At 39.5% G+C, this 27,692-nt stretch overlaps 2 protein-coding genes across 3 annotated transcripts in view; one reads left to right on the top strand and one right to left on the bottom strand.

The window, feature by feature from the left end:
• Nucleotides 1–962: 962 nt before the first annotated feature.
• On the bottom strand, nt 963–17,439 carry CCNK (cyclin K). Of its 2 annotated transcripts, XM_020812898.3 has the most exons (12): nt 17,301–17,439; nt 15,105–15,373; nt 13,544–13,625; nt 11,508–11,639; nt 11,131–11,199; nt 9,654–9,759; nt 8,947–9,004; nt 7,659–7,828; nt 6,001–6,287; nt 5,265–5,298; nt 4,993–5,064; nt 963–2,300 (listed from the first exon to the last, which is right to left on the bottom strand). In XM_020812898.3, the coding sequence occupies exons 2-12, from the start codon at nt 15,299–15,301 to the stop codon at nt 1,678–1,680; spliced, it is 1,830 nt and encodes a 609-aa protein (XP_020668557.2). In that variant the 5' UTR covers nt 15,302–15,373; nt 17,301–17,439; the 3' UTR covers nt 963–1,677. The 2 variants fall into 2 exon arrangements, with proteins under 2 accessions (XP_020668557.2, XP_020668559.2); XM_020812900.3 differs by lacking the exon at nt 11,131–11,199.
• A 465-nt stretch (nt 17,440–17,904) lies between these two features.
• The window catches only part of SETD3 (SET domain containing 3, actin N3(tau)-histidine methyltransferase), a 76,656-nt gene continuing 66,868 nt past the window's right edge, over nt 17,905–27,692 (top strand). Inside the window, exon 1 of the mRNA XM_020812901.3 lies at nt 17,905–18,045. The gene's annotated coding sequence lies outside the window, so the exon portion shown is untranslated. The remainder of the gene's footprint in view (nt 18,046–27,692) is intronic.

The raw sequence follows: 27,692 nt of genomic DNA, 5'->3' as shown, positions 1-27,692 counted from the left end.
TACTCTAAGAATGACTAAGTTTGGATCAAACCCAGTGTTGTTAAGTGACCTTTTATCTTTTTAGAACAGGGGAGAAGGGGCGGAGTACTACTGATCTTTTTCAGAGCGCATGGCTGTAGAGTGAGAAAATTGTATATTTTTCATAATGTGGGGAAAGAATCTATTTGTGCTGCTTTTGGAAATCAGTATGAAATTATGATTTCTGTTAAACCTGTGAGCTTACAGCCCCACTATATTTTCTGTATATGACTGACAAATAGAACTGGAATATGTTAGCACCTGTGCTCATGTATATAAGCAATGTCTTTAGATTTTAGCACACATTTATACCTTTTATTGAATCACTTTGCGTGGGTGGGCAGAAAAAAATGTAAGCAGATTTTTGATAAGTGTGTAAAACCTTGATTTGGAATATTTTAGTAAAAATTAAGTAAGAGACTGTGATAGTGTATACATTTGGTTGAAGCAAATAAAATACATTATTTGTAAGTGAGCTGTGATGTTTCTGGATTTCTGAGAACTTAAGAAGTATTGTATGAAATCATGAGCTACTAACCCTGCCATTTTAACCATTCTGCTGTATTTCAACTGATAAACATTCCAAACATTTTGGACAAGGAACATTCAAGTTTTGGCTAAAGCCCAGTATATGTTAAGTTTCAGTTAAGTTGAAAATCTACCAGCATAGTACAGTAATCTAGGATTTTCCAGCAGATTTATGTAATAAATACTCATTTTTTACAATTTGTTGGTATAGCTATTAAGTTCCCAGTATCCCATCCACAGCAAGGAATAGGCTCACAATTCTCCAAATTTAACTAGATATCAAGTAAACAAAATTGCATTACTTGGATTAACCAAGAAAACTGTGTTTATGAAAAGTTGTATTTAATCCTGACTTATGTAGTAACTTTTGCAAAATAAAACTTACACCCAGCCTTAAAAGAATGCATTTCTCCATCTAAGGGTTTTCAGAACCAGATTTATTCAGGTACATGTCAACAAAGTCAGCCTTAAAAAGACAAAAACAAAACAGGTTGTAAATCACCATATGCCATTACATTCAGACTTTCACACTTAGAAAATATATATTTATGTACAGAAATTTGCACATAGGTTTAAACAAACATACAAGTCAAGAGCCTAGTACATTCTAAAACAAAAATGGCAGAAAGGCAGACACCAACAGATGTTCCTCTGTTATAGGCTGTAAATGCTGTACTAGTGTAACTATATTAAATAAATTCGGCTCTGTTACTTAGAACAAAGTGTGGTTGGAATGTTACATCACATAATGAAAACCAGAAAGGTGTTCTTTTAGATGAAATGATAACCTTCATCCTGACACTCAAAAAGTAGGCACTGATTTCTAGGAGCAAATTTTCTTTTTACCAATATAATTTAGCCAATATGGCTCTTAAAACATTTTACTAGTGCAAAGTAATCCAGTGCTACAATAAACTTAGAACTTGGATTTTAATTTGCTTTACCGTATGGAAACTAAAAGCCTGTATTGCTCTCTGCTGATTAAACTGTAAGCAGACCAGTAAAGATTCTAAGTCATTGCCTTCTACATTTTCATACAACAGTATCTACTTTATACACACTATGTTCCCAGCTGTCTTTACTCTTAAACCATTTCCCAAAATCAAAGACAATCTGATGTACATACTACTGCTATCTCATCCAAGTAGCACGCCCAAGTCCTGCAACAGGTGGCATGCCAGGTGGTGGTATTGGAGGTGGTACTGGTGGTTGTCCCCCAGGGGGCACTGTGGGTGGGGGATAACTTGCAGGTGGCATTCCCAGTCCTGGAGGAGGGTGAGGTGGGACAGCATGAGAGGGAGGTAGCCGCGGTGGGGGAAAATTAGGATTGTAGGTAGGTGGCGGAGGGTACCCTGGGGTAGGAGGAGGAATACTTGGTGGTGGAAATGATGTGGGTGGTGGAGGAGGAACAGGTGGTGGGGGATTGGGGGGGTACACATGAGGATGATATGGCAAGTGAGTTGGAGGTCCATAGGTGGGCGGTAGTGCTCCATAGGTTGGTGCTTCTGTCTTCATCATTGATTGAAGACTCTGATATCCCTCTCCTGACATATAAGAATTTGTAGTGGACATGCCAGTTATGTAACTTGATGGTGGGGGTGGAGGTGGCGGGCGGTGAGGCATCGGTGGTGGCTGATGTACAGGAGCTGGATGAGAGGGAGGTGCGATCTGGACTTTTGCCATGTCCACAGAATCCACTGTAGAAGTCTGATCACCTCCCATGGAAACTGTAGTTGTCAGAGGAGGCTTGTGCTCTGCAAAAAATAAAAATAAAAAATAGCGCATGTTGTTGCATATGACACCCAGTGCTGCATATACTTCTAAAGTTTCTACTCCTGTTCATATAAGCAGCAACAATTAAATGAGACAATCAGTAGCAAGGGCTCCAAAATTCCCTCCTAGGACTGTGTCCTTATGAGTATCTGAAGCCCAGTAAGATGAAGGGGAAAATTACAAGACACGTTTAATGCGTTCCTATGGGCTGTAAACTCACCATTATGCGCAAATCCTCCATACGGCCGCCATTTTCGCCATTTTAATTACCCGGTGGCCATTTTGGAACCGCTGATCAGCTGTTCCAAAAACATCGCTATGCGAAAAACGGTAAGCGAAACAGCTTACTGATCATCGCAAAGCGATATTTTACTACCTAAATCATCGTAATGCGATTGCTTTTGCGATCGCAAAAAAGCCATCGCTATGCGGATTTGTTGTTAAACGGGGCGCCCATTATGCGGGGCACCACTGTATAGGACAGTGTGTGAACACAAAATCAAATCCCTAAAATAATTTAAAATATCAGACACCAATTTATTTAAATATGTTCCCTGGCAATTCCTCATGCACACACCTATATATGGGAAAACAAAGTGTCAATAAGAACCTACTGCACAGAGCTAGAAAGGATCATCAACTCCAGACCTTGTCAAGGAGGCACAGTGGGGAATCGAACTTCTGGCTCTGCAGCCAGATGCCAAAACCACTGAACTATGCAGCTTTTTCACGCTAATTTAGAAATGAGCAAGTCACAGATTGGCTCCACCCCCATTCAACACAGTTCATATCTCTATTCTGTCCAAATTGGTTAGTACAAGGGACAAGAGTCTCTTAAGATTCTTCTGAAACATCAGAGTAAGCAGTTACACATTCATACTACTTAAATGTGCCTATGACAAAGATGCATTAAAAACCCTGGCTGCTGCTGTGGGACCTTCATATGTTGTTGACTTAGCAAAGGTCATAATACAGCTGGCCTGAAAAAAACACAGATTTCTTAATCAAATATGGTTGCCCAAGGACTGTAAGAGAACTGTTCAAAGAATGCAGCAGAGTCTGCACATTCCAGTAAAAACTGGTTATATTTGTTAGGTATAAGCACTGTATCTACTTTACAGGCTCCTTTTATGCTGAGGGCAAACATTAGGAATGAAATAATTAGAGCAAGCTTACCTAACGACGTGTCATCCAAATGTCACAACCTCATTTGCCTCTCAAGAAAAAGGCAACATGCTTCAAAAACTGTTAGTACCCCAAATTATTTTTTAAAAACTCTGTTTTCTTTTTACCGAACACGTGAACTCAAACAAATATACTCAGCCTACCCCATGGTACATTTTGATATACACAAGAGATTTGTTCTGAACTCATGGGAAATGAATTATGCTTGGTTTTAGCCCATTTATGAAACATCTTGTAACTGTTTGTTTTTTATTAATGGATTATATTTGTGGTTATCTTTTTAACAATAATGAATATCAAAGCCCAGCACTGGGAACTCGCGAGGCTGGGATGACTGCCTAAAAGTTGAAAAAAAGTCTGCCCTGTCTTTCCAAACCGTTCTGCTCCCAGACATACGACATATTGGGATTTCTTGATGAGCCCCAGTTCGAATTCATCAGTGTTAAGATTGTGCATATGTATCATAAATTATTTAAGTCCCATCCTGGTCCCATCCAAGAGGAGAGCTAACATGTCATAGAAATAGAAGGATGTTGCATAGATCTAGGTCCTGATGACAAAAGCAACATTTCTGCTAAAGGCAGTTAAACTCGGAAGCAAATGAACTCATGCTTATGCCACTTTTCAAGTCACACTTGTAATATGGCACAGGACAGGAGCAGACAGGCATTGCACAGGGCCATGTGGCAAGGTACACTGATCTGTCTTCTGGTAACTGGCTGCTGCTCAATTTCTTTCTGCCTAGTAGCGGTTTGCTGCCCAACTAAATGGTGAAAGTCTTGCATCTCTTTTCTCCCCTCTGATTCTTCAAATGAAACCACAGCCAAGGTTGCTAAATTCTGTGCAGAGACTTGGACAATAATACAACAGACGACTAAAAAATGGCAGTAACTAGATTAGAAACTCACACTTAATTATAATCTGTATTTCAGTCTGCTTTGTTTTGATTGTAAATATTATATGCTATGTAACTGTATTTCAAGCTAACATGGGTGACCTATGATCATAATACTGAATGGTGAAAGGCTTCCCAACTTAAATGTACCATCTGAAAATAAACCCTAGTAGGATTTTTTACGATGCTTGTAATATAAGCTCTACCCCCAAATATAGCCCTAGTTAAGTAAAACCCCACCCTCCACCCTTGTGCAGCAAACAGATGATGACATGGCTGTATTTGAATAAATGTAGATTATTGTACATGAAAAAAAAAAGATATCCCCTGAAAATAAGCCCTAATGCATTTTTGGAGCAAAAAATAATATAAGACCCTGTCTTATTTTCAGGGAAACAGGGTAGTTATTTCATTTGCAGAAGAGGCAGGAATGTCTTAAAAGTATTTAAGGATTACACCGAGGGAGGAAGTGGAATACACCGTGTCTACAAGGCAGGCCAAGTCAAAGCTGACGTTTGAGGGGTTATTCACAAACATATATTTAGTGTCTTAAATAAAATCATATTAATTTGCTAGCTCCTGGTACAACTTACCAGATGGTGGATGCACAGGGGGTACAGGGGGATGAGCAGGTTCGATTTTAGCAACCTTAGAAGGAGGTGCTTCTGAAAACAGAGCAGAGACAATAAGATTGCCACTTTTTTTGCTAAAAAGATTCCTTCAGGAAAACTGAATAATGCAATACTGTTCACGGATCAATAAGGCTTACTTCTGAGTATACATCCACAGCAGGGCACTGCAAATAACTATATTTTTATCATACCAAATAAATTCATTATAAAACAAGAGGAAAAGGATATTTTACCTGCAGTCTTCGTTTCCTCCTTTGGTGATATTGCCTATTATTGGGGGAAAGAAATTCAAATCAAACATTCAAATCACACTTGTAAAAAGAAACATTAAATTGTATACCTTGACATCAAATGTTGGGAGTTACAGAAGAATCACACATAGTTTAACATAAAGCTGATTGTTTCTAAAGGTCAGGTTCTAATGTTAGGGGGAACATGTTGGATTATAGATGCTGCTGGAGTCCCAAATCCCAACAGCCAAAATGGTGAGTTTGCAAACAGGATGGGAGTTAGGGGCCTAGCAGCCCCTGGAGAGCCACATGTTCTTCCACTGACCTAAGCTCAACTGACATAAACAAAAAAGCCTTCTGTTTATATAACACTTCATAGCCCTTAAAGCACTCTCTGGGCATTTTACAAGTTAATTATGCAGGCTACACATTGACTCCCCAAGCAAGTTGGGTACTCATTTTACTGACCTCAGAAGGATGGAAGACTGAGTGACCCTTCAGCTGGTTATCGGGGATTGAACTTCAGGTTGTGAACATAGTTTGGCTAGAATACAGCAGTTTAACCTCTGTGCCACACGGCTCTTTGTATCTTAAACAGACAAATAATATACCCGTCCCATTTCTGTGGCAAGGAGTTCATTTGCACAGCTAAAACTAGCTACTTTCTGAAGCAGCAAATAAAGACATTCCAAGAAAAGCAGGACCAATGTGATGCAAGCCATTCTTTTATTATTCTTACCGCTGGTCGTTTTGTCTGCCTGGGAGGACTTGACTGAGGAGATGGTTTTTTAGAGGGCTGACTTTGTGGCGGCTGTGGCGGCTGTTGCTGCTGCCCTGCCGCCTGTGGAGGTTCTTTAGGCTGTTGGGGTTGTGGTGGCTCTGAGCTCTGAGACTGCTGAGAGGGCTGAGGTGGTGGCGGCTGAGGCGTAGACTGAAGGGACGGAGGCTGCTGCAACTGATGAGGGGTATGATGAGGCATCTGCTGCTTCCCCTGCGAGTACAGATCCAGGATCTGGTGACAGATGTCTTTCAAAAAAGAAGTACAAACCATGGGTTAAACATTCCAACCGACAGCTAAGATTTTGAAAGCTGTGTGCAAAATCATATGAAATGCATTTTCTGCAATTCTTTGTTAAATGCCACCAAGTTCAAAATAAGCTGCCTTGGTTTACCGGCATTTCAAGTGTCAGCTTCAAATCAGTAAAAAAATTAATAATCTCTATTACATATGATAATGCACCATATTCCACATTCTCTCACACAGAACAATGTCAGAATGGGTGTTGAAACCAAGAATAATACATTGGGACAGAGGGCCATGTTTCTAAGTTGCCCCAAGCCATGGTTTATATTCAAGCCATGAATTGTTCCATAGATGACCAAACTGGCCAGTTTTTTTTCTCAATTTCTGAATTGTTTTTTTTTTACTTGTCCCTCCAGATATAACAGCCTATAGTTTAAACATGCCAGAATTCATATACTCTATAAATTAAATATATAGTTTAGAACTGGCTAGCAAATCAGATTAGTTCAGAACCACAAGCCAATATTCAGTAAAACAGGCAGCTTTCTTGTACTAAATCAAAACATCAGTCCATCAAATCCAGATCTGTAACTCTAACCGGCAACAGTTTTCTCCAGAATTTCAGACAAGATTCTTTTCTATCCTTCAGCCCAAGGTGACCATCCATGGTAACCCCTGGTGGTATGGTCTCCCATCCAAATTCTAACCAGACCTGACCTCGCTACTCTTCAGAAGTCAGATGAGTCTGGTGTGCTCAGGGTGGAATGTGGCAATCTTTGGGTTTATGTACAAAGCAGCCAAATGTATGTATCAGATCATTCCTCAACAAATATAGAAGGACTTGCTTTAAGAACTGAGGTAGCGGACTACAAAAGCTGGGAGCAGTAGGAGGGATGGGATTTTTGGAGAAAATGAACACCCAGTCCCATTATTTGGTGAGAACCCTCATGCTGAATTATGGAACTAGAAACCATTAAACGGCAGGAGACAGAGCAGTCCTCCTATCTCTAAGTCCTCCCCGCCGCCGCCACCCCCTGCTGCTTCTTTGTGCCACCTGAAAAGCACATACTCGTTATGAAGGCAACTTCTTCTCAGAACTTATTTCCCCATGCAGCTTTGCAATTCACAGGGACTTTCAAAAGTGCCTGGGGCACTTTCAAAGAGCCCATAGAAGCAGTGTGGAAATGGCATGAAGGTAGTAAGAGGGATACTCTACCTCCTGTTGTTCTGATGGCTGCCGGTCCCATAATTTGGCCAGAGATGGCAGTTCTTAGTGAATTATGGGACTGGGAGTTCTTTTTGGACCCCATTGAGAATGGGTGATCTAGAGAATAATTCAGACAAAAACGTTGGGCAGCAGAAGTTTCCAGTACCTTCCAGGACATCAACAGGTACATCTTGCACAAACTGTTCCCACCACCTTCTGTACATTGGCTTTGATGTCCATTCCTGGATCTCAAACTTGCACAAGCGGCCAGCCAGGTACATCACTGCAACAGCTATAATTTCAGGTTCCCACTGCAGTGACAGGGTAGTGCAGAGACTAGGGGAAAAACAAAGACAAAGGTGCCAACAGTAACATTAGCAAAATTTCTCACTTGATATCTTCATGAAAATTATTATTATATGTAAATTGTCTTGTATTATTTAGTAGAATAATGATACATAAAAATAGTAACCAAAACAACCTCTAAATATGTAACTCAACCTGAAGATCCTCATACAACAACTTAATGAGGTTAGTTATGGAAAAAAACAGACTGCTCCTAGGTGCTAACTTATCAGATTGTTACACACACACACACACACACACACACACACACACACACACGTCACATTGTTTTCTGTGTCAAATATGGGGTAACAGATTGCACAGTTGACTGACTTTTCCCATCGAGGGTGCACATTGTGTTAAAAATAGAAAGTACAGTGGTGCCTCGCTTAACGGGCACCCCGTTTAACGATGAAATTGCATAGCAATTAACTTTTTGCGATCGCTTTGCGATGTTCCCGATGGGGGAAAATCGCTTTGCAATGATCGGCACCATTTCGCTTACCGATCATCGCAAAGCGATGATTTTTTAACAGCTGATCGGCGGTTCCAAAATGGCCACCGGGTAAAAAAAATGGCCGCCTGCTGTTTTCTGGGACAGATTCCTTGCTTACTGGGCAGCGAAAATGGCCACCGTATGGAGGATTTTTGGTAAAAGGTGAGTTTGAAGCCCATAAGAACGCATTGAAGGGGTTTCAATGCATTCCTATGGGCTTTTTAATATCACATAGCGATGAAATCGCTTTGCAGCGATTTTTGCTACACTGATTATTGTCGGTATGCGATGCACCACTGTACAATAATACGTTCTGCTACTCATCTGTCAAGATGCTCACATTGCACTCATGTTGCTTTTCCATACATCCCACGTTCTAATACATAACTAAGGCTTCATTTCAAAACGTTTATACATTTCAAAGCATTTACACAATCTGTGGACAAAATGCAGAACAGGATTCACTAATAATCTCAATAATGAGCTTTAAAAATACTGTCTTGAAAAGGCCAAGAAAAGACCACCAGAATTTCAAATAAGTATTCAAATTACAAACCAGAATTATTTTTTTCAGTTGAAATTAACATTATGATTACAGGGAGATCTTTCTTACCTGTCATTTACAAATGTCCATGCCATCTGAACAAGTTTCTGAATTTTGTTCTTATCACCTATTGAAAATGTGGGGGAATTCTGTATTAAAACAATGCAAGCATTCTCAGAATATAATCATACACATTTGCAACGAACTTCTTATAATTTCAGGTAGCTTTGTCACCAACCACTGGCAAGAGTGACAAGTGGCCAAACCTCCTCCTTTAAAGAGGTGTGTGGGTTTCATCTGGGTAGTTACACAGTGAACCTTAGCCAAGGTGAAGAACACTGACCACACAGGGCAAAACTGACATCAATCAGCCATGTTGACCTTCCCTGTTCTGGCAGAAGAATGAAAGATGTGGAGTACAGAAGTCTATCTTCCTCTACCCTTTCTCCTGGGAAACACCAAGTAGGGAACATACTGGACTCAAGAAGCATTATGCGCCTTTAGACAGCAGGGTCAGGTGGCGTACGCTGCCCGCCATGGTATTTTCAAGTAATGAGAACCAATACAAGGCATGATCCTTCTTCTGCTTAGCTTTTCTCAGAAAAAGATGAGTAATGAGGGCTTGATAGGTCAGTGGTTGTGTAACAGATTCTGCCAAAAACCAAACCAAAAATTATGTATCCCTATTAAAACTGCACAAATAGGTAACAAAACTGATGATGCAAATACAATGTTGACCCCCACAGCAATATTTAGTAATGCAACTTTTTTCATACCTTTGAGTTGCTTAGCATATTTTAGCAGAAATTGGTAAGGATGTTCCACTTGCAGGTCAAATTTTATTGTCTGCAGTAAGATTCTTTCTAAAACCATAACTTCTTCCTGAATTCCATAAGAGAGCAAAGAGTATATTAATTCAAAATCACTCTCTTTACATTTTACAAAAGTTCATATGGTGTTACAAAAGAATACCAAAAGAATCTATATCTAGAGTTATTTCCAAATATTGGATTTGCCTGCAATAACCTTATCTAGGTAAGAAACAAAACGGAAAGTTGTCTTAAACATCTAAATAAAAGTAGATGTACATATAAAACTACTAGTTTTTTATATACAACAACACTCAGCAACAGCAACCCTTCAATTTTCTCTCAGTATTCTACTCTTGGAGCCACTATGGCCTAACAGCTTGTGAGATCCACAAGTAGGAGAACACAAGGAAATACTCTCAAGCAGAAGTCCCAGGTTACTTCTGCTTCCCTTCTGGTAAAAAGATATTTGAGGCTTCCGGCACAGTCTCACCAAGGGCTAAGCTCAGAGACAGAAGAAGCAGGTAAAGTATGGATCACAAAGCAAAAAGAGGTTATTTTCCTTGCAACCTGAAATACTGCTCTTAGTGGCAAATCTGATTGCTGAGCTTTGCTGTACAACCACATTTTGGGGTGGGTAGGGGGGATGTATAATAATGCTGCACAGTTCTGGGGAAAGAGTGAAACTGCACACCTGTGCAGTCAAATGCAACATGCTAAAAGTAAAGAGTGGCTTACATTTAGTTGTAGCAGGATGAATTCCAACAGCCAAAATAAAAGTTCAGTCATAATGGCATGCTTTTGACATTGACAATACTCCCTTTATTCCTCCTTTATCTTTTGTGCAAGCTTAGCAGGACATCTTCCTCCAGTTTGTCATTAATCCTGACAAAGCTAGACAACCATCTACAGCAATGGAGGGATGGGAGAAGTAGAACTGTGCACTTGTTTTCTTTAATTGTGCAGCCAAGACTGTGAGAGGGGATTCTCAGTGAAAAAACAGAATTCCAGCAACCAGGAGTAAATCACATCCTTGGCACAGTGGATCAAGGATGGATTTTGTTCTTCCCATCCTGGTTATCTCAGTGCACAAACACTAACTAAAACCTTGGATCTACAGCAATTTAAACAAGAACAGACAACCACAATGACTTTTATGGGAACTGCTCACAAAGTGTTCAGAACCTTCAAAGCATCCAAACTACTGAAAAATAATGTGCCAAACAATCTCATGGCATGTACTTGTGCAATACATTATGTAGATACAAGCCAATGAAATGTTATATCTGAATTAACTTGCAATACTTTCTATATATTAATTTGGTAAAAAAAATGCCTTTGCAACTGAGTTCTCTGAAGACTTTGTGGCTAAGAAAATGCCTATCATTGCTATAACAAAGAAAAAAAACAAGTGACAAAAGTTTATTTTTTCCAATTTGCTTACTGTATGCATATGGCTGCACTCTGTGTGGCCAGTTTCACTGCTTCCCCTGTGCAGTGGGTTATTTCTTTGCTGAAAAGACAGGCAAATGCAACAGAACAACACACAAGCACTGCTATACACATCACCTTTCAAAATAACATATCATGAAAATACAGTCTAAATAAGCCCCACAATTCCAATGTCTCTTAGTTAATGCTGAAGCAATTATGCCGCCAATATTTTGTCCAAAGTAATGTATTTGTTATTCTATTTTACATTTATTTCTAATTGTATCTGCATTCCTCCAGAAACAGCACAGAAATCTTGAGCTAAACAGCTTTTTAGGGTTCCACCACTGACAATTTCAGTGAAAGAACTGTTAGCACGTGTCAGTTTACCTTTGGATCATCTCCAAATTGACCAAACTGCACATCGCTTAGTAAACTACGAGCTGTTTTGATGATATCTTTACATTTTTTGGGTGTTTCTTCAACCTTTCCAGCTAGAAAGAGACAGCAAGCTCCAGTCACCTGTAAAAAAAAGGAGGAAGTTCTCTACATACACAATTAAAAAGGTAATTAACCTGTACTGTCCAGGAAAATAACTATTATCTACCCCCACAAAGAGCAGCAGGCAGAATTCTTAAAGAAAATCTATAAACATGCTGAAATTTTTGCCATGTGGCAACTTTCCAAACAGTGCAAGATCTGTGACACAAAGGACAATGTGTCAAACACAGGAACCTACAGGTTCAAACAGAATAGAATATTGGCTGGTATGTATACGCAACACAGAGGCATATATTTTACCTTAAAATATCTATCATGACTGTATTTTGGAAACTTTACAAGTACATTTTATTGAACTTCAGTCATTTCAATGCATGTCAATGATGAAAAATGGGGATCCAAATGCAAACACACTGGTCAGAATCCTACTGCAGATTTATATATGTGTGACTCAAACTGCATGTTTTGGGAGGCAAACTGACACAAATTAATAAAGTCCTGGTTACATTCCAGGCTGTATACCTTGCACACAACCAGGAAAGCAACTAGCACGTTGTTAATTAGTAGCAATTCATTGTTCTGGCTCACAAAATTTCACTTACATACATGCAAATCAGCAATAAGATTTCAGTCACAAACTCATGTTGAATTTAAATTAATCTTCACATTCATTTTTCCTTTATCAAATTCTTTGGAAGACAGAAACAAAATTCTAAATGTTCTTAATGGGCTCAAGCTTTGAGATGAAAACAACAGAATAAAATTTATTACGGATAAAAATAGACTGGATAAAGTGGGCATTTTTGTGACTCCAAAGGGAGCTTTCAAGATTCCCTTAAGTTAACGAAAAATTATATTTTTAAAGAAATTTTAATTTTGTCTAATATAAGTTCATAGGAGCAACAGCTTCTGCTACTATGGCTTGGAACCGCCCCCCCCCCCCCCCAAAAACAGGAAGTGTCCATCTGGCATTTATTTTTTAAAAAATCAGATCTCTGCCATCTCCAGGTCTGACGCAGCCCCTGGGGGCAAAGCAAGGCTTAAACTTGTCCTCCGACTACTCAGAATTTGCCCACCCTGACTTATTTCAATATTCTATTTCAATTACTGTAGTAGATCTTGCCAAAATCTGTGCCTCTGAGTCTACATAAATCATTTTGCCCCATCTACTGGCACCTAGGTGTAACAACGGGAGCCAGCTTATCACACATTTGTTTTATTCACAGAAATTTAATTTGTGCAATTAACAGACTTCTTCAAATGTAGTGACTTGTGTCATGATCAAAGGAGAAACACAACAGCCACTTTCAGGTGCAATGGTAAGCTAAAATTCTGGAGAACCAAAGCTTGCTATGAAGCAGCTGTACACTGGCACCTGAGACCATTTGTTCCTGTGTGCCTAATTAAACCAGATTCAAACCCCTAGCATGTTATTCAAACTGGATTACAAATCTTGTCTTATTCAGAAGTCCCAAGCCAAGAACTATGGGTCTTGAAACAGATCGAGTTTTGGATTCCTAGTTAGTTAGAAATAGCCAAGCAAGAACAAACCAGGTTGATGCACTAGCATGATGTTTGTGATGAGTCAGGAGACTCTCTAGAATCTGCTACCATTCTTGTCCAAAAATGACCAGTGTCTATATTCACCAGTGGAAACAAACACATAAACCAAATCCTTCCAAACTCTTGATTCATCATCTTTTATATTATGCCTTTGGAACTCCCACATATCCTGTCATAACTAAGAAAATGTATCTAAAATAATTGCACAGACCTTTGCCATTTATTCCTTTTTCTCCATGACTGCTCCTAAATTGTATTTCCTCTTAGAACAACATACCTAAATGTCTTCCTTTGTCAAATGTATAAAGGCACCACAGATCAAAATAACGTATTCTGTGCAAAAGAAACAGACTTCTACTTACATATCTTGGGAACTGTTTGAAGGAATGGAACATATAAAATCGGTGAAAGTATATTATCCCAGTTGCCAATGTATCATAATGTCTGGATCATAAGGTAAGGTCTTAAAAGATATCAAATGTGTTTATAATGATTAATATCAAATGCCATTTCCAGTTTATGGAGCATTTAGTTTCAAAAAATGTAGTATTGCCTTTGCTATAAATAATGACTCAGAACTGAGTTTTAAGTATCTCAATTTAGGTGTCTGGTTGTGGAGCTAGAGGTTAGGAGTTAAATTCCTCACTGCATATCCCACAGTGAGGAATTGTGGCCTTGGGCGAGCTGCACAGTCCCAGGACGTCCCCAGAAAAAGGGAATGATAAACTACTTCTTAGTACTGTCTACCTAGAAAACCCTGAAAAGCGTCGCTATAACTCAAAATTGACCTGGCAGCACATTATTAATAATGCTGGTGGACAGCAGCAGACACAGACTTGCCATTGAGCAGTCTACTCCAAAACACTGAATATGGAGTGATACAGTACACTTTATTTTGTTGAATTCCTATGTTCCCCTAAACAAGGCAATAATTATTCATGTCCACTTCAACAGTCTCATACAGCCACTTTATAAGGTATTTTATTAAAATGAAATGTCAACTGCTGCCTTAAATGACAAATACTGATACATTATCAGGGTCTCTGATTCCACAAAAATATATAGTTATCCAGATGCAAAAGCCCTTAAACAAAATTCTGAACTTGCCATTGCTGTCTCATTATTTTTGATGAGGTTCAAAAAAATAAATAAGGCTTGTGAAATAGAGCTTTAATTTTGATATAGGAATATGGCATGTAAATTGAAAAGTGAAATTAATAAAGCAAATCATTACAAAGACCACAAATGAGAAACACTGAAAAACAGAAACAAAATAAGCTGGCACTTGTCAGATTTCCTGCCAATATTTTACTTTAATGTCTTCAAACAACCTTTTGGAAAATCCTTGTTGATACATTTGTTATAAATGTAAACATTAACTGGAATTCCAGCTTACTGTAAATGGCTAAACTAAGATATTCTGTATGAGTACGGTAAAACTAACCAGGTTTTAGATAAATAGGAATAAATATAAAAAAATATTTTCTATTAACCAAAAGAGAAATTAAAATTACACAATCCTTGTTAAAACTGGGAAAATAAATAATGGTTATAAATTATTACATGTGAATTTTCAATGCAGTGTAATAGATAGAGTGATGGACTAAGACTCTGGAGAACAGGGCTCAAATACCTACTGGAAGCTCACTAGGGGAGCAGAACTGGTGAAACCACTCTTTAAATATCTCACTCATCTTGAAAGCCCTATTAGGGTTGCTATATATCAGTTCCGATTTGACAGCACAGGACACACACACACAATTACTAAATGCCAAAACACAATTAAATGTTTTATTAAACCATTCCTAGGACTGAGGTAGATTTCTATGCATGTGTGCACTGCAGTGCCATCATGAAAGTATCTGCAGTTAACTGAGGTTAATGAATGAGATGCCAGCTGCAACACAGAAACTCAAAGGATACAATCCCAAACGGGTTCCAACATCGAATATGAACCGGGCACCTTCTCTGCGGTATCTTGCCTCGGTGGCTGGATCAAGTCCTTCTAACTGTGATGGTGTATGAGCCAAATCTTTCTTATCCCAGTACCAGCATGGCTTTGTGTGGTCTGGATTTGCCGAAGCTACAGAAGGGCTGGAGTTTTCTTTGTTTTCCTTCATTTATTCATATGGTATAATTCCCATCCAAAAGATTTTCAAGGTGTTGCCTTCCACAAAGTGACTCCAAAACCTCTGAAGAAAAGATTTTTGTTGAGGATTTTTCATAATAAGAATTTCTTCATACATTCACAAAATATACCAGTATAAAAATGAGTAAAAGTATAATTTTATAAGCTTTCTCTCATCCAACATGAACAAAGATACTACTGACACAATAAGACTTAATATTAAAATGAGTTGAAATTGTTAGAATTTTGCACTCAGATTGCTTATAAGCCTTTTTGTATGCTTGCACATACTTTCTAACGAAGTTCTTCAAACTCTAATATTATACCTTTTTTCTAACATTTACATCACTCAATGGAATGAATGACTAAATTAATGAAATACTACCTGGAGACCACTTTACAGTGGTGCCTCACACAACGATGTTAATTGGTTCCAAAAAAATCAACGTTGTGTGAAAACATCGTTCTGTGAAGCACCGTTTCCCATAGGAATGCATTGAAAACCGGTTAATCCGTTCCAATTGGAACGGATTGCCATCGTTCAGTGAAAATCCCCATAGGAAACATCGTTGAGTGAAACAATGTTTCCTATATTGGAATGTATTGAAGCCGACTCAATACATTTCAATGGCATTCCGATGTCTCTTTTCCCTCATTTAAAAGTGTCTTAAACTGTTAGGAAACTGTTTTAAATGCTTGGCATCGATAGTCCAGCTTGTGAAAGGCATGCAAACTTAATTTGGTGTTGTTCTGAGTCTTCGTTCATTTTTGCTGATTTTTTTATTTTTCCTCATTGAAATCTATTGGACGGTCCGTCCAATACATTTCAATGGAGAAAACAAAAAATCAGCAAAAATGAACGAAGACTCAGAACAACACCAAATTAAGTTTGCATGCCTTTCACAAGCTGGACTATCGATGCCAAGCATTTAAAACAGTTTCCTAACAGTTTAAGGCACTTTTAAATGAGGGAAAAGGGACATCGGAAAGAGCTTTAAAAGGGAAACGGAGATCAAAGAGCTGTTTCCGATGTCCCTTTTCCCTCATTTAAAAGTGCCTTAAACTGTTAGGAAACTGTTTTAAATGCTTGGCATCGATAGTCCAATCTGACCTGCACTGTTTCCATTCTTTTTGCTACAAATAAAATCGCAACTGAAAGGCAGCAAGGCATAGAGCTAAGGTAGGCCACTGTGACCCTTCAGATGCTGCTGGATTACAACTCTCACCTGCCAGAGCCAACAACGAAGGAATGCTTGGAACAGCAGACCAACAATACCTGGAGATCAACAACTGCCCAACTTGGTACAGAAAGAAACCCATTATGGGCCTTGTGCCAAAACAGTTAAAGAGGCAGCTACAGTGGCAAACTGAAAAAAAAACAACAACCTGACATCACGATGTAGACATATAGCTCGCAATAATAAAAATTCATCTCGTATAAAATCTTATCTGCCAATTCCAAGATGTGCAAAACTGAACTAAGTGGATACTCTTAAACCTCCCAAAACAACTTCAAACACCAGTCTTTCGTTTCCCCCCTCAAATATTAGTAGAGTTTTAGTTTCTTCCCTTTTGCCTTTTCTTTGACAATCACTCAAGTGTTATAATGACATCGAATCGAGGGGCTTCCGCGTCGCAAAACGGGCTGAAGACCGATACACTATCTCAAAACATCGTTACGGTCTCTAAAGAACTCTTCTCCCAACCCGTATCGTGAGGAAGCCAAAAAACGTAACGCGCGAGGCTACCCTGTCACCTCACGCTTATTCCGTTCTCATCTCAGGCATTTACTTAAAGCTTTTTCTGTATTTCAGAGAAAATCCCTGTTTTAAAAAATACAGGTACAGTACAGGTAAAACGTATCGACACCCGTCGTTACTGTGGCCGCTCCCAAAAAGGCCTTCTGGGCTTCAGAACCCGTCGACCACCCCGGTAACGACAACAAGGCAACCTTCCCTCCCTCAGGTAGGCCCCGGCCAAAAGCTACTCACCGAAACCCCAACCGCCTCGCGCCGTCAACGATACCCCTTGCGTGGCGCCATCTTGGAAAAACCAGCGCAGGCCTTTGCTGACGTCATTACGCGAGGCTGGAGAGGGGCGGATGTATTTCTCTGAGGACCGCCAACCCGTACCCAGAACCAACTCCTCAGCCCTGCCTCCCGAGGCGTCGTCGTCCCCCTCCCACCCCGTATTCCGCTTTCCACTCCGCCGGCCAATAGGAGGCACACGACAGAGAGACGAAGGCGGGTTCCCGTCGACACCAGCGAATGAGCTCCTCTGAAGAAAGCTGGAAAGAGAGGTGGAGAGTGAGTCTGTTTCCGACCAATCAGAACACGCTGCACCTCACCTCCCCGCTGCGGTTCACTTCCAATACTGTAGCTGTTTCCTCCACTTCTCACACGCCCCGCCGTGTGATAGGTGAGGCAGCCTCGCAACGGATTGGCCGGAAAGCCTCTGTGTCAGACCTGGGAACCAATGGCGACCTCGGAGGCCTGGGCTCCGTGTAGGGGTGGGGCGGGGCTAGAGGCGGACAGGGCAAGCGCTGGGTGCCCAGCAGTGGGTGAATTTGGGTGTGTGGTGTGTGTCGGTGTCTATGTACGCGTGCGCGCGGTGGGGCTGTGGGTGGCTTCGCGGCCGCCACCGCCTCTCCCCTCCCCTCCCCCCCCTCCTCCTCCACACCCCGGGCAGCGCCGTCCGGTGAGAGGATTTTGAGCCCCGTGTGGTCGTCGCTACAAGGTAATGGGGAGGCCTCTCCTGTTTCCCTCCGCCTGGCTCGCACACGCACTCACGCGTTATCGCCTCAGAAGGGCCTGGCCCGGTGGCCCCGGCGCCTTTCTCCGCCTTCCCTCATGTGGCCGGCCGCCCCCCCCCCAAAAAAAATACATAGTTCTGGCGGACGGTTCCTGTCGTCTTGGGATAAAGAACCCGCTGTTCCCAGAAGGTCTCCTCCAGACGTCGTTCCGTGCCAGCACGCTTTCCCCACTCCCGTTCACACGAGCTTTCTTTCACGTAACCCCCGGGTTGTTTAATCCGGAACAACCAACGCCGCCTTTGCGTGGTTATTTGAATCCCTAACGGCCTTTGACCACGCCCAGTGGTTAATCCTCTTCCTTGCGGGAGAAGGCGCCCTGTCTTCTTCATGCCCTTTGATGGCAGTTCTTTGCTCGTAGAAATGTTCGGTTTGGGTAGGGAACTCATCGGTTTCAGCTTAGTGTGAATGTGAGGTCTCTGCATGCTTCCTTTAGAGTAGGCCCGATGGAGGGCTTCCTTCTCAATAAATCTGCGCAAGATTGCAGCCTTAATTAACTTACCTTCCATACCTAGGATTTTTTTTGTTTTCAATTTTCTTTTTTAACACCTTTACTACGTGCATGTTCTCAATTGTTTGCAAGATTCTTTAGGATTGATTGTAAATCAAAATAATAATAATCGTCCAGAGTAGTGCTTTGGCACTAATGGAAGCAGAATATCAATGCAATAAACAAACAAACCATTTTACCAAATTCAGTTTACTGTATTTGCTTGTTCTACTGTTTACTTCCTATTCTTCATGGGAGGATTTCCTTGATGGCACCTTAATGACAGCACCCTTTCTCTCATAGACATTTTGACAGTATCGATTCCTTACCTAGTACAGTACTTACTGCAATTTTCCACCAGAATGTTCTTCACACATATGTGTTTCTCTTCCCTGATATGTGACTTGTTTGTGCAGATGATGCTTTGAGCCTCTTCCCCATTACAGTTATAGCTGCAACTCTGTTCACCTCCTGATTCATCTGGACCTCCCTCTTTTTCTATCAAGTATGAGTCCATCCATGTTCAAAGCAATGAACATTTACAACAAATATTTTTTGAAGAGATTGTGGAAATTCTGGTCCCTTATTATCTTTCAGTCTACTTTGATATACCTCTCAAGTTTTATCAAGAACCATAATAAGTTCAGAGAAAATTGGGCAAGTTTCTGGATTATCAGGCTTCAGCACCTTTTTCGTATACTTTTTCTTTTATTAAAATGACTGGCTGACTGAAGCCATATACTCTTGAATTTTTAAACTTATCCATTGTTCTGCAGTACCTTTGCCATGATATAGCTTTCTATTTATTCAAAACTCATGTTAAGGATTTGCTGCTGTTGAAAGTTTTTGAAGTAGATTACCTCTGAGGCTGCTTTATGTAACTAAAGTTTTAACTTTGAAACTTGATGGACTGTAACTTTTATTTTTGATTTCTGGCTCATTGTGTTCTGTTATCTGACAATCTTGGTAAGACAAATTTAAAAAACCTTATTTGCAAAATGTGTGTCATTTTAACAGTCATATATGGTTAAAAAACCACAGCAGATAGGATGGCATGCCATCTCAGAATCAAATTATAAGTCAAGGCTTTCAAGAGGTACAGGCCAGAATCTTATGTAAAAAAATACAGTACTGTGCATCCAGTGATTCTTCAGTGATTTGTGCTGTCTGAGCAAGCCTAGATATTGTGACCACTTGTAAAATCAGTTACGAGATGTCAAATAATGTAAACTAATTGCATGATTACTGTTGCATGCCTCCCCATCCCCCAACAGGACTCTGGCCAGAAATTTTCATAGTTTGTATTCTGTGTGGAAATCCAAGCATGGAAATTGATTTAAGGCAGTTTCTGTAGAATTGATGTAGGTGTTTCTTTCAACAGATATAATGTATTTAATAGGAATATTCTAGAATTGCAGTGATTGCCATCTATGTGCTGCCAAAATTCACAGTGATTCTAATGGCTGCAGTTAGTGAGAAAAACTGCATGTAGGTATAAAATATGGTAATTGGATACCAAGTTTGCAAGTTAATTAAATACCATACCTTTATAGAATATAGGCATAATAAGGTAACAGCTTTTTATTTGGGTGTTGAAGTCAATCTTCTCTTGCTGGAACTTTATTTTTACTCAGTTTTCAAGAGAGAAGCTAGTTTGATTTGCCAGGTGAGCTATCATGCACAATCTGTTTTGACAATTGATTCTATTTACATTTATTCCTTGTACAGTATATTTTCCAGGCCAAGAAGATGTAAAGCAAACTTTTTAGTAATGCCCTACCCCCATTTTTTTGAGACCTAGGAGTTGCAAATGTAAGTATTGGCCCCCAAGGTCCAGGGATGAATATGTACACTGCACAGAGAGTGGGAGGTTGCCTAACTGTGGAGCTTTCTTTTGCAGATGGTTTACCGCGTCATTCTCTGGTTCCATCCCAACAAACTAAAGACAAAAAAGTGAAGAACAAGCCCTTGATTCTTTCAGCAGCGTGTTGTAAAAAAAAACAAAAAACTAAACTCTGGACCATTTGGAGGGATTGAACCAGAAATGGAAATACTGTACGTCTGCTTCCAGATGACACAATAAACCAATCATAGAGCAAAACTCTGTGACTTGTTTAACCATTCCTGCTGCAGGTGAAAGCAATTGAATAGGATGCACTAAGATGTTGCATGTTTATTATGAATTAGGAATCCTGCAGTTTCCTGGCTTGTGATATTGTGTGAATACACCCACTGAGTATACTTTCAGATCACAAGATTGAGGGAGCTTTTTTTAGCAAACAAGCCTACTTTTTGTTGCTTATGAATGGATCTGGAAAGTTAAATCCTTTCACCCTAAAATGTTAACCGAGTTTGTATGCCGTACTCAATACAGTACATAATTAACTTTGTACTAGTTTGAAAAGAAACTTAAATTGTGTTTAAAGAATCAGAGATTAAACAAATAAATATCTAGAGGTCTTAGAATTGTGACACTTTTTCTTTGTCTCTTCCAAGATAATTTCATCATCTAACAGCAGAGTTGGTGATAGTGGAATTTAACCTAGTTCCCAAGAGCAAGCTTTCTCTGTGATGGTTCTGAATAATGAGAGTTGTAGCTCAACAGCAAAGGAGAGACACCAGCTAGGGAGACTTTTAGAGGCTTTGAAAGGCACATATGAGTTTCTGTTCTTATCAGACTGCTGGATCATAGCATAAAGAGCAGAAACACTGAGGAAATGTGGCAGTTTAAGCCCAAGCATCTGTAACAGAGCTATCATATTTCCTTTTCTTGCGTTGTTACCTATGTTGAGCTTTAGATTTTAAGGTCCTTGTGGTGCCTCCTTATTCTTTTTAAATAATTATGCATACAGAAGTACAGTGGGGTCTTGACTTAAGAACAGCTTGAGTTAAGAACATTTTGACTTAAGAACCACTCTCCTAGGAAAATATTGACTTGACTTAAGTACTTAGATTTGAGTTACAAACTGAAAAAAAACCACGTGGGAGGCAGGGAAAGTGCAAAATTTGAACTTTCAGTTAACTGTTGGCCAGTGAAAAGGGTGCCTGTCTGCTTCCTCACTCCTCCCAGCGTTTAGAGGGTGGATTGGGAGTCTTTAGACTGCCTGGTACTGCCTGGACTGTATTTTCCCTGCCTTCCCTGAACCTTTCTTGACCTAAGAAAAAAAGAAACAAAATATCCCCCTCTAGTGGTCGAAGGCGGAATAGCAGCTTCCCATTAGTTTCTATGGACGGAAAAGAGCAGATACGGATCAAATGGTTTTCAATGCATTCCTATGGGAAATGCAGATTTGACCTGAGAACTTTTTGACTTGAGAACCGCCTTCCAATACGGATTAAGTTCTCAAGTCAAGACCCCACTGTATAAATGGCATATATAATGTAAGGAGGATGTAATTCCATTTAGCAGTGTAATATATTTTGCCATACTTGTTTGTCCAGATCTGGGTATTCCAGGTAGCTGAGATAAAGACAGCGCCATCTCACTAGGGTGGGCAAGTTAACTACCACAAGGCAAAGTCATTTGTGAACAGTGGTGTGTCCTTTGCTAATAATATAGTAATAGTAATAGGTTCTTTGTTGTTTTGTTGGTGAAATTATCAGCATGTTGTTTTATGTTTTTCACTGAGTGATGTTAACTAAGCTAAGTTGAAATTGTGTTCTATGTTCTTACCAATCATTTTGATGAAACCTTTGAACTCATACATTCAATATTAAAAAGTAGTCTTCCTACATTGGTTTTTCTGCCATAATCTTTTAAAGAGCAAACAGAATAAAAATCACCTTTCTTTAAAAATGAAACTTTAATTTTTATTAGATTCTTTTAAAATGTTTCAACTCTAATTGTAGCCAGCAAAGTGATTAAGTCTTTAAAGTGCTACAGTACTTTGCTTTTGTTATAGAGTCTGAAAAAAGAATAGTATTGTTAGTTTCTTTGAAAATAAATATGATTTTTAATTAAAAAAAACAGAAGAAAAGTCAAATTTGAAACAATCCCACACAGAAACCCAAAAATGTGATGGCCAAAATTATTGGCACCCTTAACTTAATCTTTAGTAGCACCCCTTTTGGAAAAAAAAACTGAAATTAATAGCTTCCTGTAACCATGAATGAATTTCTTACACCTCTCTACTGGAATTTCAGGCCACTCTTCCTTTGCAAACTGCTCCAAGGCCTTCAGATTTGAAGGATGCCTTCTCCCAACTGCTGTTTTGAGATCTCTCCACAAATGTTCGATGGGATTCAGATCTGGACTTACTGTTGGCAATTTCAGAACTCTCCAGCGCTTTGTTTGTTTGAGGCAAACAAAGCTTGAGGCAACTTTTCTCCATCTTAACTGGTTGAAAGTATTATTATTATATTGCCCACACCTCTTACTTGTGACAGGTGTATCTAAATACAAATTAAAGGAGCATCACATGGTTGAAAAGGAATTATTTCTTACAATTTAGACAGGGTACCAATAATTTTGGCCAGTGCATATTTGGGTTTCTGTGGGATTGTATCAGATTTGACTTTTCTTCTCAGTTTTTTGTGTTGTTCCAACGCAAACCAAAGAAATGAACATGTGAGTACCAAAATTGCAACAAGTTTTCTGAAAGAAGGGTTTCGTTTTATAACAGAATTGCAAGGGTGCCAATATTGTTGGCCATGACTGTATATGAGGAGGACTTTAAAAAGAGTAGTTCAGTATATTATTTTCTTTTCTTTCTGTTATCTTGACCAGACAATTTTTTCCCCTGGTTGATCTTTCAGCATCCTAATCTAGCTTTAAATTTCCTGTGAGTTTTTGGAATTAAATAGAAGAATTCTATTATTTTTCTCCTCCCCCCCCCATCTGTTTCTTTGCAGTTATTGTTATAATGGTCTCTATGTCATTATTCTCCAGTTACCAGAAATTGCATAGAACATTCTGACTCTGTTTTTATCTTTTACCTTTGCTTCTTGGCTTTTTAGAGTTTACTCAGTCATCCATTAAGTCTTTTCTTTTGGCCATAGAAACAGTCTTCTTACATTCTTCCCTAATAATATCAGTTTTTCAGATTCATGATCAGTTAAGCTTAGCCATGTAAGTCTCTTTACACAATTTTTGAATTCTTCAGAAATATTACTTTAAATACATTTTGACACATGTTTATATTTCTCTGTTGACATCCATGTACATAATCATCTGTTCAGTTGAAGAGTGTGTTTTAAATGAACAAATTGTTGGCTTCTCAGAATTATATGAGTCATTGTCTTGCTTCATTTTTAACTTTTAGATTAAATGATATGATCCTGCTTCTTTTTTTTTTTTAGTTGTTAAGTCCTGTCCGACTCTTTGTGACCTGATGGACCAGAGCACGCCAGGCCCTCCTGTCTTCCTCTGCCTCCCGGAGTTGGGTCAAATTAATGTTGGTAGCTTCGATGACACTGTCCAACCATCTCATCCTCTGTCGTCCCCTTTTGCTCTTGCCCTCACACTTTCCAAACATCAGGGTCTTTTCCAGGGAGTCTTCTCATGAGATGGCCAAAGTATTGGAGCCTCAGCTTCAGGATCTGTCCTTCCATTGAGCACTCAGGGTTGATTTCCTTTAGAATGGATAGGTTTGTTCTCTTTGCAGTCTAGGGGACTCTCAAGAGCCTCTTCCAGCACCACATTTCAAAAGCACCAGTTCTTCGGCAGTCAGTCTTCTTTATGGTCCAGCTTTCACTTCCATATATTGCTACTGGAAAAACCATAGCTTTGACTATGCAGACCTTTGTCGGCAAGGTGATGTCTCTGCTTTTTAAGATGCTGTCAAGGTTTCTCATTGCTTTTCTCCTAAGAAGCAGGCCTCTTTTAATTTCGTGGCTGCTGTCACCATTTGCAGTGATCATGGAGCCCAGGAAAGTAATATCTGTCACTGCCTCCATATCTTCCCCTTCTATTTGCTAGGAGATGATGGGACCAGTGGCCATGATCTTAGTTTTTTTGATTTTGAGTTTCAGACCATTTTTTGCGCTCTCCTCTTTCACCCTCTATCATCTGCATATCTGAGGTTGTTGATATTTCTTCCAGCAATCTTAATTTCGGCTTGGGATCCATCTAGTCCTGCCTTTCGCATGATATATTCTGCATATAAGTTAAATAAGCAGCCTTGTTGTACTCCTTTCCCAGTTTTGAACCAATCAGTTGTTCCATATCCAGTTCTAACTGATGCTTCCTCTCCCATGTATAAATTTCTCAAGAGATAGATAAGGTGGTCAGGCACTCCCATTTCTTTAAGAACTTGCTATAGTTTGTTGTGGTCCACACAGTCAAAGTCTTTTGCGTAGTCAATTAAGCAGAAGTAGATGTTTTCTGGAACTCTCTGGCTTTCTCCATAATCCAGCACATGTTAGAAATTTTGTCTCTAGTTTCTCTGCCGTTTCAAAATCCAACCTGTACTTCTGGGAGTTCTCAGTCTACATACTTCTGAAGCCTACCTTGCTAGCGTGTGAAATGAGATGCTGCTGCTTAGTTCTGCTTTATTTCCTATTTCTACTTCTGCATTCCAGTCAGCTACAATTATCAGCACATCCTGTTTTCACTGTGTGAGTAATATTCTCCTAGATACTTTCATAAAAGCTTTCAATTCCAGCTTCCATAGTTGGAGCATAGACATTATAGACTTGAATTATGTTTAAACGTTGATAGGCCTTTGAGGAAATTTGACTGAACTTATTTGGTCAGATGTTGCATTATAGCTTTTAGCTGGTTGTGCTGCATCTTGCATCATTATTAGAGCCACACTGTTTCTTCTTCGTTTGTTTGTTTTCCGCACTTTGTAATTATTTGAATTAACACAATCTGTTCTAATCAACTTTTGAATTCACTCACACCAAGCATTTTCATTTCTTGCTTTACAATTTCGAGCTTACCTTCTTTCATATTTTTCACATTCCATGTTCCAGTTATATGTGTCGTGCATCTTTGGATTTTCCTTTTATGTCTATACACATCAGCAACTTAATGTCTGTATGACTTTAGTCCACTTCCTTTATCAAGAACAATGCTACTCACCCTTATCATTAGCTCATTCTGAGTAGCTGATTAAATGCCTACTTACTAGAGAGTCACATCTTCCAGCACTGTCTAGTTTTATTTTGGATCATCTCATCATAGAATTTTTGAGGTATGAACATTGAGAAGTTGGTTTTACCATTGTGTGCTTCTGTGCAGGACTGACAAAAGCTAGCTTGAACATCATTTCTGTTGTCTGTAAAAGATCCTCTCCTAGTGTCACCTTCCACTCTTGCTCCTGCTCAGTAGTGGTGCTTCTGGAATATCTCTGCCATCATCATCGGGAGAACTAAGAATCATTTTCTGCTGATGGAACCGTTAATTTCTGAAGAAGATAGATATATCTTAACTGGTGTCTCAATTTTGATCATTTCAATTTGAATGACCTTAATAGAATTCTTGACTTAATTGATGGAATCTAGCCTCTTGACAGCATTGCCCTTAGCTCCCCTCATGAACTTATTCCTCTTCACCATGTTAAGGTGTGCATTGAAAAGTGGCCACATGCCTACCTAGCCTCCATCAGTACTTTGAGGGACATATTCTGCAGCAGCTGAAATTTCCGTACAGCCTTTAAAGGTAGTCATACAAAGACTGCATTATGGATGTGCAATCTAGATTGGAAGTGCAATCTAGATATTACTGGTACATGGTTGACGGAAAGTAAGACTAATTATGACAGGACATCCTTTTGTGTTTCAGTTGAAACTGGTAAAAAAAAAATAGTGATGTCACACTGTTTTTCATAGTTAGTGTGAAGTCCAGAAGAATTTCCAGATTGTTAGCTAAAATAGTACAGTATAGGGATTAGATAACTAGAGGTTAAGATGCATATCATCTACATACTGATAATACTTCAATCTTGAACCTCAGGATGATTTCTCATTGATTTCATGTAAAGGTTATAAATAGAGATGGGGGTATTCGTATATGAATATTCCCCGCACAGGTGGCGTTAACGACGGTCCAGTCCCATGGGGCTGGATAGTCCACTCACCAGTCTGCTGTGGATAGCACAATCCTACCAGTGGCTCTGCAGCGCACGATCCGGTCGCCACTCCTGGCAGGAGGCGGGAGGACAAGCCTCGTTGCAAGGTTGGAGAGTAGCAAGCGGATTGCGCGCTGCGGAGCCATTGGTAGAATCGCGCTGTCTGCATCCTCAACAGATCGGTGAGTAGACCGTCTGGCCCCGTGGGGTTGGACCCTTGTTAACGCCACCGGTGTAGGGATATTTGTATATGAATACCCCAATCTCTAGTTATAAAGCATGAAAGATGTGCTCTTGTCCACTTCATAGGCCTGAGGCCATAAGGTGGAATAAAAGTCAACCCTTCAGAACTCACCTTCAGACAGAACCAGAGTAATTGTCCCAATTTCAGAAAAGGCAATCGTAGAATCAAATGAAGGACCCTTCCTTGCCATTTGTGGCAGTGTGACTTATCTACCAGGACTACCAATAATGTTTTCATCCCAAACTCATGCCTGACATCAGATTGGAATGTATCCAAATAATCAGATTTGTCCAGCATTACTTGTTTTGTCTAGAAGCAGATGTAATTTTGCAGGGCAACAAGCAGCTGGCCACAAATTATGCTCATGGGTTATGGAAAGCTTCTGTTTGGTTGCAAGCCAGTATCTTCTTATTGTTAAAGCAGTAAGTTAGAATCTGTGTGTGCTCTGCAAGTACATTGAATTCAGAATGTGAAATTTGATTTGAATCAATTATTAAAATTGCTAGTTTTTTCATTATGATTTAAATCAGTTCATCTGATTTAAATATTTTGAAATAGCCTTTCATTTGAGTCAGTCATCAGTTCACTGAAGTGGAACCTTTCAACAGAAATTTTAATAAGCTATTATTTTTAATCCCTTGAAGACAACATTAAGACATTAATATGCTGAAACATGTTAGGCGTTATAAATAAACATCACTTTACTAAGAAGTATATCTTCTATACATGAGGTTATTTTATCACTGAACAGTAAATGGTTGTGAAATCTATATAGTGTGGTGACGTGTACTTTCTGCATGCAGGAAGAACTTTGATGATACTGTTAAA

This window comes from Pogona vitticeps, chromosome 1, assembly GCF_051106095.1.
Source record: "Pogona vitticeps strain Pit_001003342236 chromosome 1, PviZW2.1, whole genome shotgun sequence".
Classification (NCBI taxonomy): Eukaryota; Metazoa; Chordata; class Lepidosauria; order Squamata; family Agamidae; genus Pogona; species Pogona vitticeps.
The sequence above is the reverse complement of the archived record's forward strand: the minus strand, read 5'-3'. Positions and strand labels throughout refer to the sequence as shown.